At 48.2% G+C, this 20,287-nt stretch overlaps 1 protein-coding gene across 1 annotated transcript in view; it reads left to right on the top strand.

Annotated features, from left to right (window-relative positions):
- Positions 1–15,834, top strand: part of Atp6v0a4 (ATPase H+ transporting V0 subunit a4) — a 48,665-nt gene extending 32,831 nt beyond the window's left edge. Inside the window, 7 exon segments of the mRNA XM_052720205.1 lie at positions 2,982–3,100; positions 6,323–6,536; positions 10,731–10,832; positions 11,981–12,091; positions 12,656–12,773; positions 13,583–13,754; positions 15,293–15,834. Coding sequence (XP_052576165.1) covers positions 2,982–3,100; positions 6,323–6,536; positions 10,731–10,832; positions 11,981–12,091; positions 12,656–12,773; positions 13,583–13,754; positions 15,293–15,383 — 927 coding nt within the window. The 3' untranslated portion in view covers positions 15,384–15,834.
- Positions 15,835–20,287: the final 4,453 nt, after the last annotated feature.

Genomic DNA, 20,287 nt, shown 5'->3' with positions numbered 1-20,287 from the left:
GGTGGCCGGCTGACCGCTGCTCAGAAGACTGCAGAGCCCCCGAGCTGTGTGGAGCTTCTAACAGCACGTTTGTTTGTGTTCCCCTGTTTATGAGGTTGTGCACACACAGTGAGGATGGACTAAGGCCTAACCGGATATTGGCCTGTGTTGTGGTTTGAATGAGAATGTCCCCTGTAATCTCAGGCATTTGAGTACTTGGTCCTTAGTTGGTGGTGCTGTTGTGGAGGTGAAGGTGGTGCCGCCTTGCTGAAGAAGTACATTCCTAGGGGTTGGGCTTTGAGATGAAAAGGTCCCTCTGTTTCATACTTGTGGTTGAGGATGTGAGTTTTCAGCTTCCTGCTCTGGCCTTCATGCCACCATGTTTCTCTGCTATGATGGACTCCTATCCCTCAGGAATCGTAAGTCAAACTCTTTCTTCTGTAAGTTACCTTGGTTGTGGTGTTTTATTACAGCAGCAGAAAAGTAACTAATACAGCCTCTGAGAAGGAAAGCATTTTGGAGTAGGAGGTTGTTTGTGATGGAAGGTGAGAAGGCTGTGTGGATTTGTTATCTTTAAGAGGGTACATCTCGCAGGCATTATGGGATGCGCTTGGATTTCATGTGAGGTCAAGGGTCGGAACAAGGACTTGGGATGGGAATGGAGACCACAGGGTTAATGAGCTTTCTGGAACAAGGAGGACCATTAACCTGAGCGAGACCCTGATTAGTCCTCTAGCTACTCTGTATCTTTGTTTAGGTCTGGATAGGAACGTGAGTCACTATTAGTCATGCCCGGACCAGGACTGTATGGAAGGCAGGCGTCATATCTTATCCATAGTGGTTCTGACAATTGATTGTAAAGATGGCTTAAGAAGGTTCTGGGATGGGCTGGACAGATGGTCAGAGCTTAGGAGCACTGGCACGGGGTCTTTAAAAGGCCCCAGGGGTGGACGTCAGGGGAGGGTGGTGTTTAGGTGCCTTTGCTCCAGCCACTCTGCTGTGGGGTTTATTGCTCACAATGAGAGCCCGAGAGAGAAGCCAGCCTACAGATCCCCACCTAAGACTCCAGCAGGCTTCCCTTTGTATTCAGACTCGCAAGTAAGGGGAAGCGGGGAGAAACATGGAAGAAAAGGTGAAGAATAATCAGAACACACATCGAATGGAATTTAAGGAAATGGAGAGAAAGTCCGACAAGGGAATATTGATGAAGATGTTGTTAGGAGGGGCTGGAGAGATGGCTCAGCAGTTAAGAGCGCTGGCTGTTCTTCCAGAGGTCCTGAGTTCAATTCCCAGCAACCACATGGTGACTCACAACCACCTGCGATGAGATCTGGTACCCTCTTCTGGCCTGCAGGGATACATGCAGGCAGAACACTGTATATGTAATAAATAAATATTTAAAAATTTTAAAAAAGATAATTAAATTAATGAAAAAGAAGGTTCTGGGAAATGCTTTGCCCTGTGAAGTTTTCCAGGAACTCAGAGCAAAATGGGCTACTATAAAAAAGGAGTTGGTCCATTCTTCAGTCAGCACTCTGCAGGCCATTTGTAAAGGAACAGAGGCAAGTTTGAGACTCTCCATAGTAATTCAGAATATCTTTCCATTTGGCACAAGACAAACCATGCATCTTTTGGTTTGTGTGTGTGTGTGTGTGTGTGTGTGTGTGTGTGTGTGTATGTTGTGTTTGTTATGTATTGTGTGAGGTGTGTGTGTGTGTGTGTTGTGTGAGGTATGTGTTGTGTGAGGTGTGTGTGTGTGTGTGTGTGTGTGTGTGTGTGTGTGTGTGTGTGTGTGATTTACGAGGGGAGGCATGCATGCCATAGAATGCATGTGGAGGTTAGAAGACGACTTTGTTGGTATTTTCCTTCCACTTTTACATGGGTTCCAGGGATAGAATTCAGGTCATGTTTCGGTTGGCTCTCTGTTGTTGTGATAAACACCATGACCACAAACAACTTGGAGAGGAAAGGGCTTATCTAGCCTCACAGGTTATAGTTCATTATTGAGGGGGAAGCTAAGGCCTGAACTGAAGCAGAGGCTAGGGAGGGGAGCTGTTTACTGGCTTGCTCCTCACAGCTTGCTTAGTTGGTTTCCATATACAACCCAGGGACACCTGCCTAGGGATGGAACCACCCACAGTGGACTGGGCCTCCCACATCAATAACTAATGATGAGAATGGCCCACAGGCCAATCTGACACAGGTGACAGGTGACTCTAGTTTGTCAAGTTGACAAAAACTAGCCAGTACAGGTAGCCAGGCTTGACCACAAGCACCCTTACCACTGGGCCATCTCTGCAGTCCTTATCTCTGGTTTTCTTCCAGGACTTGGGTATCTGATCAATGGCATCAGTGACTCTCACACTTTGTCACCACAGTTGTGGTTATAACTGTTCTTTCCCGTTTCTGAGCCCAACATGTGTAGATGTAACCGTCTTATTAAATAAGAAACACAGAGCCAATGCAGAGATGAAAGCCAAGAGGTCAGAGCAATAGCTAAGAGCTAAAAACCTTGCCCTTCACGGTCGCTGTGGTCCTACCTCTCCGGAAGAGACCTACTTCCTGTGTGTCTGTCTTTTTATAGTGTTTCTATTCTGCCTTCTCATTGGTTGTAAACCCAACCACATGACCTCCTAGTCACTGCCTGTCTGTACAGACCTCCAGGTCTTCTATGGTTGGTATTGAGATTAAAGGTGTGTGTCTCTATGCTGGCTGTATCCTTGAACACACAGAGATCCGCTTAGCTCTGCCTCCCAAGAGCTGGGATTAAAGGCGTGCACCACCACCACCCAGCTTCTGCTAAGGCTTGCTATTAGCTCTGACCCCCAGGCAACTTTATTTACAATTCACATTTTAGTACAAATAAAATATCACCATAAACGTGTGTGTTGTCATTCCCCCCCACCCCGTCAAGCAACATCCTTGGGGGACTGCGTTGTAGCCGAACTCCTAAAGACTGCCCGGTTCTGCCTCATGTCTTTCTTGTCATGTTTCTTATGTAGATTTGGAACCTGGCTTCAAACAAACTCACATTTTTAAACTCCTATAAGATGAAGATGTCAGTCATCCTGGGAATCATTCAGATGACTTTCGGTGTTATTCTCAGCCTCTTCAATCACATGTGAGTTTCTTCTTAAAAGAAAAAAAAGATTTATTTTTAATTATGTATACATGTGTATGTGTGTTTGATTGTGGGTATGTGCATGTGAGTGCAGACTCAGATCTCTGAGCTGAAGTTACTGGTGATTGTGAGCTGCCTAACATGGGTTCTAGGAACCAAATTTGGGTCCTCTGCAAGAACACAAGGACTCTTAACTAATGAGCCATCTTCCACCCTACATGCGAGCTTCTTGATTCACCCTCTGCTTGCCCATCTGATGACACTGATGAGGAAGAGGCAGGGCCACCAGTGAGCCTTCGTGTGGCAGGTAGCTTCCCTGTGGGTCTCGTCTTGAGACAGACTGGTTGGCCAGAATCAGGAGCACCTCTGTTTCTGCCATGCAGAGTCTGTTGATGTAAATGTGTGTTTTCTGCCTGGGAAATTCCTTAGGGTTCATGAGGGTGCTGGGAAGCTCACTCATGGCAGCTTGTGTTCCTCCTGCCTAGAAGGAAAGGTTGGTATAGTACCCATCTCATTCTCCACCCAGTGGGCCAGGGAGGACCTGGATGAATGTTGGCCAAGGTGCTCCCAATCCTGGATCATCCTGGGTGTCCTTTCTCCTGGCTGGTAGCAGCCTCTCTCCCTCTTGCCTGTTCATGTCGGCACCTTGTTCCTTTCCTCTGTCAGCATCCATCACTGGAAAGCTTCTTAAACTTATTGATGCTAAAAGTGTGTTTGGACATAGCGTAACATGCTCACTCAGTGTGCCTTTTGAACTTGGCAGCTGACTTCAAGTGCCCAGAAATCCCACTTACTACTTAGGTTAGGAGTAAGTGGGGCATTGGGGTTCACAGAAAGGATGGAGAGCTTGTGATCAGTCACTTTAAGTCTCAGCCTCAGCTCCTAATGAAGGTGATCATAGCCTCAATGCCTGACATTGCTGAGATTGTTAACATGGTAAAGAAAATAGAATGGGGGCTGGGGATGTGGCTCAGTTGGTAGAGTGCCTGCCTGGAATGCACAAAGCCCTGGGTTCAGTCTCCAATACTGCATACAGTGGGTGTGGTGGTGGTGCACACCTGTGATCCCTGCACTTGGATGGAGGCAGAAAAACCAGAAGTTTAAGGTCTAGCTACATAGCAAGTCCAAGGCCAGCTTGGGCTTTGGGAGAGCCTGTCTAAAAAGGAAAGGAGCAAGTAAAGAAAGAAAGGGAGATGAAGAGAATGGGAATACATAACCAGGATGGGTTAGGTTACAGGAAAATGAACAACTCCAGTCTCAATGGCTTAAGGCCATGAATCATAGCAGCAGGGCCACATGGGTCCCATGTCTGTCATCCTTCCACCCAGGGGACTTAAGAGGATGGGTGGACACTCCTGGATCCCTGCAGGTGCCATGGCAGAGAAAAGGTAGAGAGTTACTTGGTGAGTCCTAAAGCTTCTCCCCAAAGTGGCAGGGGACTAGTTCTGGTCCCATTTTGTTGGCAAGAACCAGTTGTAGGGTGGCCTTAACCTTGAGAGGCCGTAGAAGTAGTTCTACTTGGAAAACTGAGGATGTTGTGCGCTGTGGGAAGTGTTGTGAGAGAGAAGCCAAAGATGTGTGGGAAGGGCTTCCCAGCTGATGGTCACTGGCCTCCTTATGCACCAGGGCTTTTTCTGACAGTTCATCTCTAGAGCTCCTTCTTAGCCTGGTAGGGCTCTGTTTTAGAGCAAAAGGCAGTGAACTTTTTATTACTCTATCTTGGCACCATGTCTTGAGAGGATTTTTCACTTTTGTAGAATTTCAGGATCATAAAATAGCCCCCTTTTTTTCTTTTCTTGAGGTACTAGGAATGGAACATAGAGCCTCACGCAGGCTAGGTATCTTGGGCACTGTTCCATTACAGTGAGGAAACACTATGACCAAGGCAACTCTTAAAAAAGAAAGCACTTAATCGGGGGCTTGCTTACAGTTTTAGAGGGTTTGCCCATTATCATCATGGTGGGGAGCATGGCAGCAGGCAGGCAGACATGGTGCTGGAGTAGTATCTGAGAGCTTTACATCCTGATCTGCAGGCAGAGAGAGACAGAGAGACAGACAGACAGAGGTCTGGTGTGGGCTTTTGAAACCTCAAAGCCACCTAATGACACACTTTCTCCTACAAGGCCGCACCTATTCCCAACAAGGCAATACCTCCTAATCTTTCTAACCCTTCTTAAACAGTCCATCAACTCAAGACTAAGTGTGCAAATATATGAGCCTTTGGGAGCTTTTCTCATTCAAGCCACCACACGAGGCAAGCATTCTATTACTGAGCCACAGCCTCAGCCCTCCTCTTTTTAAAGGTAGGGTCTCATGTAGCCTAGCCTGACCTTGAACTCGGTATATATACAAAGATGGCTTGATTTCCTGGTTCCACTTCCCAGGTTCTGGGAGTATAGGCCCATTTTTTTTTTTAACTTTTTAGTTTTGAGACAGGGTCTCATTAAGTTGTGTAGGTTGCCTTGTGACTCACTGTGTACCCCAGGCAGTGCAAGAACTTGTGATTCTCTTGCCTCAGCCGTTTGAGTGTCTGTGATTACGGATCTGTGCTACCAGACACAGTGTTAAATGTTCTTCTACCCAACCATGAAAAGGTGAGAACCATTGAGTTGACAGAGAGAGAGAGAGAGAGAGAGAGAGAGAGAGAGAGAGAGAGAGAGAGGTGGGGTGGGGGGGTTACATGTGTGTGCACCAGAAAATGGTGTTGAACTCCTGGAACTGAAGTTAAAGATGACTGTGAACCACCTGATGTGGCTGCTGGGAATCGAACTTGGGTCCTTTGGAAGAGCAGAAAGTATTTTTAATCACTGAGACACCTCTCCAGCCCCATATTAGAATCACTCTTCATCTCCAGGCTCCATCTGGTCCACAGGCTGTAGATTGGCAACACCCGTCTTAGTAGCAGAAAAGCTTCCAAATGTCTATTATTGCTTCATTTCGTCTTCAAATGTGTCTTGGGAGTGAAATCTTCATGAGAAGCTGTGGCCAGATCACCACACAGTACTTTCTAGACCTAGGTTCCCTGAATCTGTGCAAGCAAAAACACTCTCCAGGTATTCCCTTTCTCTTTTCTTTCCTCTCCATACACGTTTGTGTTTGCCAGGGGAGTAAAGCGTTTGCCAGCAGCTCAAGAAGGGAATGAACACTGTGTGCCTGGGGAGAGTGCTTGAGCACTAACATTTTGTTAATGTTCTGTCTTATATGTGTGTTTTCCACCCCTAGTTACTTCAGAAGAACCCTCAACATCATTCTGCAGTTCATCCCTGAGATGATTTTTATGCTCAGCCTCTTTGGATACCTGGTTTTCATGATCATTTTCAAGTGGTGCCGGTATGATGCCCACACATCCCAGAAGGCTCCCAGCATCCTCATCCACTTCATCAGCATGTTTTTGTTTGACTACGATGATTCCAATGCACCCCTGTACAGCCATCAGGTAGCTCTGCTTTGAAAACCTCCTCTGACCCACTCGGTTTTGTAAGATCTCTCTCAAGCTCTTTGACTATTGAAGAGAGTAGTTCTTTGTGAGACTAAGCTCATCTCAGGGAAGAACATTACGTTCTTATTAAGTAAAGGGACAGGCACAGACAGCCGTTACGAGGCTCCCACTCTTCCTGCTGGGGTAATGCACAAGGGACGTTATTGTTTAGTTGAAAATTGGCTAGGAAAAGAGGGAAAAAGAACCTTCAGATGGATTGGCTTGAGTGGGAAAATGCTCCAGTTTAAGCTTTGAATGTTAAAGATTGAAAAACCGTGGACTGGCAAGATAGCTCAGCAGCAGGTACATGTTTGCTGCCATCCTGATGATGGAATTCAGTTTCTGGGACCCACACAGCGGAAGGAACGAACCAACTTCTGCAAGTTGTCCGCTGACCTCCACATGCACACAAAATAAATATGTAAGTAAATGTAAAAACAAAAATCTCACATGGGAGGCAGAGACAGATAAATCTCTGTGAGTTCAAGGCTAGCCTGGTCTTACACAGAGTTCCAGGACAGCCAGGGCCACACAGTGAAACTCTGTCTAAATACAAACAAAAACAAATAAAAATCTTTTGTTAAAAAAGCAAATTCTGCCGGGTGCTGGTGGCGCACGCCTTTAATCCCAGCACTCGGGAGGCAGAGCCAGGAGGATCTCTGTGAGTTCGAGGCCAGCCTGGTCTCCAAAGCGAGTTCCAGGAAAGGCGCAAAGCTACACAGAGAAACCCTGTCTCGGAAAAAAAAAAAAAAAAAGGCAAATTCTAAGCCAGGTGGTGGTGGCGGTGGCGCATGCCTTTAATCCCAGTGCTCGGGAGGCAGAGGCAGGTGGATCTCTGTGAGTTCGAGGCCAGCCTGGTCTACAGAGTGAATTCCAGGACAGCTAGGTCTGTCACACAGAGAAATCTTGTCTTGAAAAACAAAAAAACAAAAAACAAAAACAAAAAACAAAAAGAAAGAAAAAGAAAAAAAAAAAAACAAAAACCAAACCACTAAATTCTAGCTAAGGCTCACATGAAAGGAAATACAAATAAAACCAGGAACCGAAGTTCTGCTGTTTCCAGGAATGGTGGGTTTCTGGAAACTGGACCAGGCTCATGCTAGCCCGTGGTTCTCAAAGTCAGCCAGAACTTACCCTCACTTTCTGTTCGTCCATGGCTGGTATGTCCCAACAGCTGGACTTTGCTCCCACTCCAGTCTTCCCCATTTCCTTCAGCCAAGAACAGCTGTCTCTGAGTCCCTGCAGGGGATTGTTCTAGGACACACAAAACCCCTGTAGATCCCCAAACCTACGATGGTCAGATCTCCTGTACAAAGTGGTACAGTGTTTGTGTAGAGACTATCTAACACGCCCCCCCCCCCCCCATGTGCCATGTTCTTTAGTTACTCTCCGATTTGCTTAGACACTCACTCAGCACCATGCAAAATGCAAATGCTATGTAAACTGCTGTTGTACCAGTTCTAGGGAAGTAATGACTAGGAAAAGGGTCTGATGTGTTCAGTACAGTTTCTTTTAGTATTTTTGATGGGCTGGATATGCAGATGTGGATCTTGCAGAGATGGTCGAGTATATCTCACTATTTCCAGTGTGTTTAAACATATGCATTTGTTAGGGATCTTAGAAGATGTTCAGGTGAACATACAAAGTCATGGGTTTGCTCACGGCATCCTCACACATATGTCATTGTACTGGGCTCTCATTTGCCCTCCTCCCTCACTGCCCCCCTCCAGCCTGTCCCTTCCTGCTCCCCATACAGTGTATTTCATCTGGAAACAGTAGAAATGCCCCCTTGGAACTGGATGTAAAATGAACTCAGTGAATCATTCTTGTCCAACACAAACTATCTTTTACCCTAGCCTCACCCAGCAGGTTTTTTTTTATGAATGGAAGATCCACTTCTGTCCTAATTCACTGGACAGAGCTCTGTGACTGGGATCACACAGGTCGCTCTTCCATGGAAACGTCCTCTGCCGGGGACTGCACACACTGGATTCCTAGCTGACCCCCCCCCCCCCCCCCCCCCCCCCCCCCGCTAGCTGTGTTCCCCTCCTTCCAGAGGCATCAAACAAGAAGAAAACGTGCTGCCCGACAAGGCTTTTGTAAGAGATGGTTTTAGATAATAATCAGAGAGGAAACATACCTCAGAGGGCCCTTTTGTGTCTGACTTGTTAAACACACACGACAACCTTGGCCTGGCCCCAGAATGCTGGCACAAAGTTGAGTGTGTTTTAAAGGTTCATTTACTCCGTGCTGGCATCAGAGTGAACATTTATTTGGATTTCCCAAACAAGCCCTTTCTTGTAGGCATCAGCCCTAGAGTAACCCAGTATTTACTGCCTGTAGAGAGGCCCGGGGCTTCGCTGCCTCTGGAAAAGGCACCAGGCATTGCCGTGAGTGAGCGCCTTTCCAGCTTCTTGTTGAATTAACAAACATTGCTGAGAACTGGCTGCTTTCCCTACAGCTTGCTATGAAGATTAATTGTGTTGACATGGCTTGGGATTTCCATAACCTCAGTCTGGGGTCACGTGGTTAGAGGAAATGGCCGACACTAAAGTCTCCTCAGCTTTGCTCTGGCTGTCTTTGCGTAGAAGCATATATGGGTGCTTTGTCTGTCATCTAGGGGCGGCAGGTCTGGCTGTAAAAACGGACACGTGGCAGTGAGCACCTTCCTGTGCAGGGGCTTCATTTGGTCAGTACAGGGCGGGGCACATGCCCTTCCCTCTTTTGAGCTTGTAAAACAGCGTGAGAGTGTAGATGTAACCGTCTTGTTAAAAACGAAACACAGAGCCAAAGCAGAGATGAAAGCCCAAGAGGTCAGAGTAATAGCTAATTGCTAAAAACCTTACCCTTCACTGCCACTCCTGTCCTTCCCTCCACAAGAGACCTCCTTCCTGTGTCTCTGTCTTCTTATAGACTTTCTGTTCTGCCTTCTCATTGGTTGTAAACCCAACCACGTGACCTCCTTGTCACTGCCTATCTATACAGACCTCCAGGTCTCTATGGTTGATATTGAGATTAAAGGCGTGTGTCTCCATGCTGGTGGTATCCTTGAACACACAGAGATCTGCCTGTTATGTGATGGGGATTAAGGGCGTGTGCTACCATTGCCAGAGTTCTGCTATGGCTTGCTATTAGCTCTGACCCCCCAGGCAACTTTATTTATTAACATACAAATAAAATCACATTTCAGTACAAATAAAATATCACCATATAAGAGCTGAGCAGGTAAAGTGTTCCCGCTGGGTAAGATGTCTTACCGCTGTTGCTCACAGACCATCTCCTGACATGGATCTTGAGCTGGCAAGAGCAGGCGAGGAAGCAGGAAGGCTCACAAGCTGTATTTCCTCAGCCTGCGAGCAGTTTCCTGTCCCTGTCGCCACCCTGCTCCCCCAGCAGCTTTCCACAATGTAGCTGAATCACCCCTCAGAGCTGGGAAATGCGGATGAGGAGTGTGTCAGATAAGAAGTGGGGAGGGACCTGGAAGGAAACATGAAGCTGGGGGTTCCTCTTGGGTCTCAGCAGTGGTCAAATGGGGAACCCTGAGATGGTTCTGAGTACATAGTGAGTATCCCAACCCATGAGGGGACTAGAGGCAGAAAGTCAGGTAGAGGGTGTGGGAACTCCTGGTTTCTTTCTTGAAGGGTAGAGGGATAGGAGGAGGGAGGGAGGATGAGAGAGAGCCCCAACAATTACCTCACACTGGAAATAGGTAATTTCTGATTTAATATAAAATGACCCAAAGGTTGGTTCCGGTAGAGAGATGGTTGGAATCATGTGACCTGCCAATCTTCTTCTGGAACTAGACTAACTTTGTCCGTGGAGCAGCTAAGGGTGAGAGAAGCATGGTAGTGTCTCAGGACTTCTTGTTTTGAAGACTCCATGTGTGAGAGTGTCACAAAGGACTACATAGCACATCCGCAACACAGAAGTGGTTTCTGTCCTCCCTTGGGCACGGAGCACCACGGGATAGCCATTTCTCTGTCCACACTAGGAGTGTAGCGGAAGTGAGGGTGACCAGAATCGGAATGCTTGGGATTACTCAGAGGGTCGCTGCAGTGCCTGCCTTCGCCCCCGAGCATAGAAAGCCCCATTATGCATGGGAAGAATGCTTTGTGGCCATCTTAGTGACTGGTACCAATTTTGATTTTGCAGCAAGAAGTCCAAACTTTCTTTGTCATTATAGCGTTGGTCTCTGTGCCGTGGATGCTTCTGATTAAGCCATTTATTCTCAGAGCCCAACACCAGAAATCTCAGGTAAGCGTGGCCTTTTAGTCTGCCCACTGTGGGTCACAGCACACTTTCCTAGAAATGGAAGTCTGGGGTGGGGAGAGAGCAGTGGGCTCCCCTGCGAGGCCTGGGGAGGTCTGGAGGGCAGGGCTGGACTCAAGCGTGTGTCCTTCAGTAGCGTCCCGCCGGGACCCCTTACTTCCTGAACAGTGGTCCTCCATTTCCCAAACACAGTAAGTCTGAAGTTCCTCACACTCTGCTCAGGGGGTGTGTGTCCCATCTGGTTGGCACTGAAGATTTATAAGCATTATAAGCATTATAGCATTTTATTATAAAATAAAAAAAGTTATTTTATTGGTTAGACATGGAAACGGGGGTGGGGGGGTGGGGGAGTTTATACTTTATATTTTGTTTTTTAAAAACAGAGTCTCACTATATCACCTTGGCTGGTCTTGCATTGGTTATGTAGCCCAGGCTAGCCTAACTCAAAACAGTCCTCTTGCCTCTGCCTCCCAGTGCTAGGATTACAGGCATACACCGCCATGCCCCCCAGATAATTCTATTTTTAAAATGAATATTAAAATTATTCTTAGTGACTTTTCTAAGGTTGTGATTTTACTCCCTTAGAATGTTGCTATAGGCTATCATGGGATAGGCACATTCAAAAATCCAGTTTTAATTTATGAATAACTTCCTCCTATTGCCAAATATCTGTCTTTTCTTTCTTTCTTCTTTCTTTCCTTCCTTCCTTTTTTTTTTTCTTTTTTTGTCTAAACTGCCTTGAGCCTCATTTACTCAGGGAACATATTAACCTAAAGCAGACAGGGCTTATGGAGATGAACCCCTCCCAGGGAACCTTGGGTCCAGCTATACTGAGATGACTCCCTGCTTTCTTCTGTTAGTATAGAAGATACAACGGATTGTATTGAGATGGCAAATGCTTTAAATGGCTGTAGGCATTAAACTCTGCTTTTCTAAAATGTAAGGTGGATATTAACCTCAACTGGCATTCCTATGGGGTCTGGAGAAAGAGAATGACATAATAAAAAAGCCAAAACAATTACAACATGATAGATGGGTCCATAACTAACCTTGAAGGGGCCTTTATCTTGTTAATACTTTAATAACCCGGAGGCCAAGTGGAACACTGTCTTGGTCTCCTTGCTTGCCAACAGCTGCAGTCTTTCACGATCCACGCGGATGACATTGAAGGTGGCCACTCGAGCACCTCTGCTCAGAAGAAGACCACAGGTGCCCACGGGACTAAGGATGGCCACGAGGAGGAGGTATCTGAGGCAAGAGCGCCAAAGGCCGGCTTCTCAGTTTGTGCAGAGTCTAGAACTGGGATCTAATCTGTCCAGTCACGAGGGTGCGGGATGAACTCAGGGACGAGCTGGAGGGTCTGCTGCTGTCAGTCTTGTGGCTCCTGAATCAGCAGGTTCAAGAACGCCCAGGGCGGGCATCGGTGGCGCACGCCTTTAATCCCAGCACTCAGAATTCTTGACTCTTGCTGGCAAGAGTCATCAGTCTTCAACTAGATTCCTGGGTGAGGGACCCCTTTCCCTTCCCATGCCTCCATAACTTCCCCTTTCTATCCCGCCCCACGCAGACTATGGCTAATGGTAATCTATGATACAGTCTGTAACTAACTTGGAAGACAGAAGCTCAAAGCCTCCAATTACCCTGATATGATGAGTATTTATTACGTACGTGCATTGAGATATATATTGTACCCATAAGTATGTAGTTATTACTGTAATGAAAAAGGAAATTAACGTTCTCACTCTAAAAGGAAGAGAGAAGGGAGAAAAAGAACTTAATGAAATAAGACAGAAAATGCTCTGTTACAGTTCAACTTTGGAGACATCTTTGTCCACCAGGCCATCCATACCATTGAGTACTGCCTAGGCTGTATCTCCAACACAGCCTCGTACCTTCGGCTCTGGGCCCTCAGCTTGGCTCATGCAGGTGAGTGCGCAACCCAGGAGGTCAAGGCTAGCAATCATCCCCCCCCCCCCCCCCCCCCCCCCGAGAACAGGCTTATTCTACTCATGAGCAAGTGAGCAAGTGTGCTTTCTTAGGGTCATTTGCAGTATGTTTGCCAGATAATAACTATTTATGTTTTTCTTGGGTGTCTTTCCGAAGATCCTTAAGCAACTGACGATAATTTCCCATGCTTCTGAATTTGTGTGAACGGAATCTTAACGTGAGCCTGGCATGACAAAATGCCACAGACTGGGTGGCTCCAGCCATAAGCAGATTCTTTTTTTCCTCACAGTTCCAGAGGCTGGAAGTTTGGGATGAGAGTGCCAGCGTGGGGGGCTCGGGTGGAAGGCCGCTTTCCAACACCCCCACTCAGAAGGGTGAGGGAGGGAGAGCTGGAACTTGAGAGTGAATACGCCCTTAAATTCCCTAATCCCATGGCAAAGGGACCCCTCTCATATTTCTAATCACCCCCCTCTGAGACCCCAGGGAGGGCTACACACAAACCAGGCTTCCCGCATTCTTTTAGGTTTCGCATTTTTGTGCCTGTCTCATGTTATTCAGGTTTGGTTCCTTTTACTGCTGCTGATAGCTCTAGTTGGGTACTTTCCCTGGTGATCAGTGTGCCACGGAGTATCTGTCTGCGTCCTCTTGTTGGAAGGCCCACCACTCTGATCGAAGCTATGGGAGTCCAGCTCCTGCGTGGCCCTCAGAGGGGCTTTTGCATTTGAGGTGATGGAGGAAAATGATGGGTACATACCTGGTGGCTGAGGATGTCCCACTTGCTCCCACAGAGCTGTCCGAGGTGCTCTGGACCATGGTGATGAACATTGGCCTCCGCCTTCGGGGCTGGGGAGGGCTCGTTGGGGTCTTCATCATTTTTGCCGTCTTCGCCGTCCTGACGGTCGCCATCCTCCTCATCATGGAGGGGCTCTCGGCCTTTCTGCATGCCCTCCGGCTGCATTGGTAAGCCTGCTTGTCCCTTAGGAGCTTGGGGAAGGGCAGGCTGCAGGGCTGGCTGACTGACCAGAGTCACAACTTGGCTACATTTTTGGAACCTCAGTTTAGTCATCTGTTTATGTGATGTGCGTGATGTAACGTATGTTCACATGTATGCAGCTATGCTGGCTGCCCTGTCATGTAGCTTTCGTTTGCTCTGTGCTGACTTGTTAGTACAGTTGGCTTCCAAAGAAGTGCGGGGACAGATCTGGAACAGGCTTTTTGGAGAGCATGTTAGTGAACAGGTGTGCTTGGCTGTGTGGCTGCTGAGGGCAGGAGTGGCATCAGGAGAACAAGCCACTGAACTCTACAGAGGAAACGGGGGAGTGCCACAGCAAGCCCTTCACATCCTCAGCACATACTGGGGGTGCCGCTCTTAGGAAACTCTTGATTTTTTTTTTTTTCATTTTATGTGTGTGAGTGCTTTGCCTGCATGTGTCTATACTCCTTGTGTATGCAGAGCCTGTGGAGGTCAGAAGAGGGCATCAAATCTCCTGGGATTGGAGTTATACATACTTGTGAGCTGACATGTAGCTAGAGTTTTCCTGCCTGGCCCACAGTCAGGACAAATCTCTCTCACCTGCCAGTCCCACAGCCGCTCAAACCTGACCAAGTAAACACAGAGACCTATATTGGTTACAAACTGTATGGCCGTGGCAGGCTTCTTGCTAACTGTTCTTACAGCTTAAATTAATCCATTTCCATTAATCTATACCTTGCCACATGGCTTGTGGCTTACCGGCATCTTCACATGCTGTTTGTCATCCTGGCGGCTGGCAGTGTCTCTCTGACTCAGCCTTCCACTTCCCAGCTTTATTCTGCTCCTTGTCCCGCCTACACTTCCTGCCTAGCCAATGGCCAATCAGTGTTTTATTTATTGACTAATTAGCAACACATTTGCCATACAGAACATCCCACAGCACTGACATGTGGGTGCTGGGAATCGAACCCAGGTCCTCCGGAAGAGCAGTCAGTGCTCTTAAATGCTGAGCCATCTCTCTAGCCTTAGGAAACATTTTTATGTTTGCATATTGAGTGGAGAAAACTGGAGCGTCCCCTGTCTCCATGCTAACATTTCCCTCCACTGCATGAAGCATGTGCCTCTGTAACATCACAGAACAGAAATGACCACGGGTGAGATTGGTTATAAGATGATTTTTGAAAATACAGGCCAAGCTACTGCTCCTGCTGTCCCAACCAGGACTCCACAACTGGGAGTCAGGGTGCACATGGGAAGGCACGTGCACCCTCATGAGGAGCTGTGGCCTCACGCGCTGCGATCATCAGATAGTGCGTGGAGGGGAGGCATCCTTGCTTGGGTGGAGGCTGTGGACGTTCATAACGTGGGGGAGGTGTGTGCTGTGGCCCGTGAAGCTTGAGGAAGAGAGGTTGGGAGGAGGGGGCGTGGTAAGAGGGAGGCTTAAAAGGTCTTCTGGTTCCCATGGTGTTCTCTGCCAGCCTCTGACATTTCAATCTGCTTTTTTTTCCCTTCCCCATCACCACAGGGTGGAGTTCCAGAACAAGTTCTATGAGGGGGCTGGCTCCAAGTTCTCCCCATTCTCCTTCAAACACGTCCTGGAAGGGGCCGAGGAGTAGGCTGGTGCCAGCTGAAGGAGTTCACTCTTGTCTCTGATGTCCACCCAGGCCAGGTGTCCCAGAAGCAGCCCTGTTGGCTACCTGAAGTGTGAAGCTGTGTGAGGCATGGGATTTGGCAGGATTTAACCACGTAACTGAGGGGCTGCTTTTTGTTTGGACTTCGTGTGCAGTCAAATGATCAAATACCAAAATAACTGGGAAACGGGGGAGGGGGCACTAGACCACTATCTTGTAATAGTTTATTTTTGTTTTACTGTATGTCTGTTTTGAGACAAGGTCTCATGAGCTCTAACTGTCCTGGAAATAGCTACGTAGCCAAGGATGGCTTTGAACTCCGGCTCCTCCTGCCTCCACTTTGTTGAGACGACAGGCACGGGCCACCACACCTGGATCTCCCGCAGTATTTCAAGGATTATAATCATGAAAATAAATGTCTGCTCTATTCACTGTTTCTTTAAGATGTCTTTATTCAAAATTAATCCATGACATTTAGTATCTACAGTTAGAGGCCAACACTGGACAATGGAGTTACACAACCTAATCCCAGGGAAGGATCAGGTTTATGTTTTTCCCCATATTTCCCCCTGGTCAGGGGCTTAGCATTACAAGCTTAGGGGCTTTCTCAAACATTGCCCCCCGCCCCACCAGAAGCACAGCTAACGCCCTCTGGGTAGTGAGTGGGAGGCTCAGCCCTGGCCTGACTCTCGGCATCACTCAGTTCTGAGAAGTGAAATGTGACAACGTGACATCATTCCTGGGACACGGCTTGTTGTCACCACACACTGAGCTGGAGTGACTGCGGAAGGAGAGGTAGAGGCTTAGCCAGGTTCTGGAACCCAGTGTACGGGGAAGGAGACTACCTCATAGTCGAGTTCTTCACCCTCCCCAGAACCAATTTCGTAGGGTGCCTGGACTGGCGATCCCCCAAGCACCCGAGGAGGTTCGTCCCGTGGGCTGTTTTGTCTGAATGACCCGCATCCAGGTGAACTGCTGTCTCTTTCGTGACTACAGGAGCGGGACTAAGGATAAGCCACATTTTTGTATGCTTCCCACTGACTGTCCTTTCTACCTGAAGAGCGGATCAGATCCAAATGTGGTTGTGTGTATGTATGCGTGCAGGCACATGTATGCCACGACGCACAGAGGACAACTTTCCATGCTGTTGTGTGCACCAGGCTGGCTGGCCTGTGAGCTTCCAGGGACGCTCCTGTCTCTGACTCCCATCTCGCTGCAGGAGCAATGGGATTATAGAATCACTCAACTGTGCCTGGCTTTTACATAGCTTCTGGGGATTTGAACTCAGGTCCTTACGCTTGCCTGGCAAGTACTTTATTCACTTGCCATCTTCCCAGAGTTCTACTCTTATCTTTTAGATCCCACTTGCTGCCCTATACCCAGATTGACTAGTGTCGTTAGGAGCAATACTCAACCCTAAAAGTTAAGAGCAATACTCAACCCTAAAAGGAAGTGGTTGTGGCCCTTTCCTGTCTGTGTCACAGCCTGCCCGGCAATGTGAGGCCTGTCTTTTAAGGTGTTCACTTATCAAGGTTGGATCAAAGGATGATGTTTGTATTCCAGCTGTGAGACTTCATCATGTGCGTCACTGGATGAGAAGTGGAGTTCTTCCCCCTGCCAAGTGCATAGGAGGCTGTCCACCTGGGGACTGTGGAAAAGAGATTGTAAGACCTGGCAGTGGAGGGGAGGCCCAGCCAATGACAGCTGCCAGAAAGAATCGATCATAAGTCCTGTGAGAAGCCCACGACTCTGCTGACATGATCGTCGGGGTGGGGTGGGGTGGGGTGGGGTGGGTTCTCAGCTTGCTGGTGTCCTGTTGGGCATCCATCTGAAGAATGCACCCTGCAGAGATGGCTCAGAGGCACCCCCCCAGCTCTTTCAGAAATGCCCCTCCAGCCTGAGAGGGACATGCTGACATCCCCCAAGGTTTGGCAGCTGCTTCCTGTGTCAGGGAGCACTGCTCTTTTCTCTTTCACAAGGGATCAGGTGAGGTTTGTTTCGAAGGGGGTGTGCCCTCCATGTCACTCACCCAGAACTCCAGGTGGCTCCTTAATGAATCTTGTTTGGAGAACTGAGGTGAAAGGGAGGTAGGGGCAGGGGCCGGGCCTCTCTGGAAGGTAAGTCTAGAGACAGAGAGGCCTCCAGAGCTGCCAGCCGGGCTGTGGTGATACAGTGTACAGGAGCCCGAAGTCGTAACACTTTCCAAGGAATACACAGGTGAGACACTTTTGGCAACAGGTGTGTATCGGCTTTTACTGCTGCTGTTCAGGGTAGGGAGGGAAGCCAACTGTTCGTGTGTTGCTAGAGGCAAATGGAGTGTGAAACTTTCATGGTTTTGAAAACTTGTGTGTGTGTATTATATACGTTAGTATGTTTGTGTATGTGTGTGGTATATGCACATGTGTGCGCAGGTTTGTGCCCTCTGCACATTCCCAGAAGCCAGAGGGGGACATTGAGTGTCACGCTCTCACTCTCCACCTATTCCCTGAGACAGCCTCTTACTGAACCCGGAGCGAGGCTGGCAGCCAGCAAAACCCAATGACTCTCCTGCCCTTGCACTCAGCCCTGGTGCTGATTACGGAGACCCACAGCCACACTGGCTTTTCACATGGGTTCTAGGAATTGGGAATTGAGGTCCTTATTCAAGTATTCTCCCAGCTTCTTATTGATGACACTATAAAAAAAATCATATCACACACATACAAGTCAGCATGGAAAAGATCTTCAGGGGCTCAATTATTTCTGGCTAAAAAAAAAAAAAATCCATACACCTAAATACAGGTGAAAAAAGCATCACTCTGTCTGTTGGAAGTCTGATTACTCCAGGGCTCCCCCTGGGCCTTTGAGAGGCAGCGTCAATCCTTAACCCATCCACATCCATCCACAGACACTTTCAGGTCGTTTGAAGGTGGGTCGTGTATCACATCCTCACTTCGGTGTCTGAGGAAGGGCTGGCTGGGGATGCTGAGTCAAGAGACCCAGTTCTCCTTGTTTCCCCGGGTTAGTGTGGTTCAGCTTTGTCCTGCGCTCCCTTCTCTCTTCTCCCTCGTGAGAGCCCACCTAGCTGAGGAGCAATTGGCAGCTGCTGGGGGAGGGGGGTTATTTCGTGTGCTACGAAGTCCATTTTATAATTGATTGCCACTACTTCATTCAAAATTATCCACTAGGGACTGGAGAGATGGTTGCCAGTAAAGGGCTGGCCCACGTAAGCACGGGACCTGAGTTCAGATCCCCGGCATGCCTATAAAAAGCCAGGTGTGGTAGCATGTACTTGTAATTCCAGTGTTGTGTAGGCAGAAACAGAAGGAACTCTGGGGCTCACTGACCGGCCAGCCTAGCCTAATCTGTGAGCTCCAGGCCGAGGAAAGACCTTGCCTCAAGGGTGGTGGATGACATTCCTCATAACACCTGAGGTTGTCCTCCGCACCCGCCATGCACACGAATGCATAGGGAAAAAAGACAGCACACAAAGTTCTCTGGCCTCTACATACCTCTGGGTGTGTGTGTGTGTTTGTGTGTGTGTGTGTGTGTGTGTGTGTGTGTGTGTGTGTGTGTGTGTGTGTGTATGTGTGTGTTAGCCTTGGAGGCCAGAAGAGAGTGTCAGATCCTATTGAACTGGAGTTAGAGATGTTTGTGGACCACTGTGTAGGTGCTGGGAATTGAACCAGGTCCTCTGCAAGAGCAGTCAGTGCTCTTAACCACTGAGCATCTCCCCAGCCCTCCTGTTCCTTTCCTAAAGCTCACTGCCCCCCACACTGCCTGCCAGCGGGTAGCTGTCCTCCATTCCTGCTTATTTTCTCCCGTCTCCTCCTGGCAGATGTGAGATTCACAGCTTGCCTGCCTGGCCTTCTCCTTCAACTCTAACAGATTGTCCTCAGGCTCCCATTTCAGTCCACGTGTGCCCCTGAGCTTCTGTTTGCTTTATCTAGACAGGGTTTGTCTGTATGGTCCTGGTTGTCTCTCTGTGGGCCAGGGCGGCCTTGAACTCTGAACTCAGCGATCTGCCTGCCTCTGCATCCCGAGTGCTGGATTTGAATGCGTGCGCCACCACTGCCATCATTCTTTTTTGTGGCACCAAATGTGTCCTTTATAAGCAGAACTCACAGCGGGAGTAACTGGGGTTCTCAGCTTCTTCTCAGCAGGGCAGGGCATGCCAGGTGCAGGATAAACACTTCCTGTGAGCCAACTTGTTTACTCCTTACACCAGCCTGAGAGCTAGGTGCAATTACTGTATAATCCTCATTTTAGGAGTGAGGACAAGGAGGTTCAGAAGAAGATAAATTCCTCAAGACAGGTGCCTAGTAATAGAAGAAGGCAATCTAAACACAAGAGCAGTCTGTTTGCAGAGGAAATGGATGACAGAGGAAAAAAATATCTCCCAAGACTGTGCGCATGTGTGGGTACTCGTGTGTGTGTGTGTGTGTGTGTGTGTGTGTGTGTGTGTGTGTGTGTGTGTGTGTGTGTAGAGGTCAGAGGTCAACCTTAGGTGTCTATGCATGCATGAATGTGCATAAGTATGTATATGCTAGAGGTCAACGTTGGATGTGGTCCCTCAGAAATGCTGTCCACCTTCTTCTGAGGCAGGGTTTCTCACTGGCATGGAACTCATAGGCTGGCTGGCCAAAGAGCCCCAGGAGTCTTCCTGTCTCCACACCAGATTTTTTTTTTTAACTTGGGTTCTGTGTGTAGGAAAAGCTCCCCACGTGTGCACAGCAGGCACTTTCCTGACTGAACCACCTCCTAACTTCCCTCCTAGGACTTTTGGGGGCTCAGGGCAATTTTACATGGAGTGTACTTGCTGTCTATGTACTTTATAACCATTATATTCCCTCTCTGCCACTCGCCTTGGCTTCATTAGGGAAGCTGTGTGGGGAGTTAGAGTGACCTAG

Source organism: Peromyscus californicus, unplaced genomic scaffold (genome assembly GCF_007827085.1).
Source record: "Peromyscus californicus insignis strain IS unplaced genomic scaffold, ASM782708v3 Scaffold_6__1_contigs__length_162567912, whole genome shotgun sequence".
Lineage (NCBI taxonomy): Eukaryota > Metazoa > Chordata > Mammalia > Rodentia > Cricetidae > Peromyscus > Peromyscus californicus.
The sequence above is the reverse complement of the archived record's forward strand: the minus strand, read 5'-3'. Positions and strand labels throughout refer to the sequence as shown.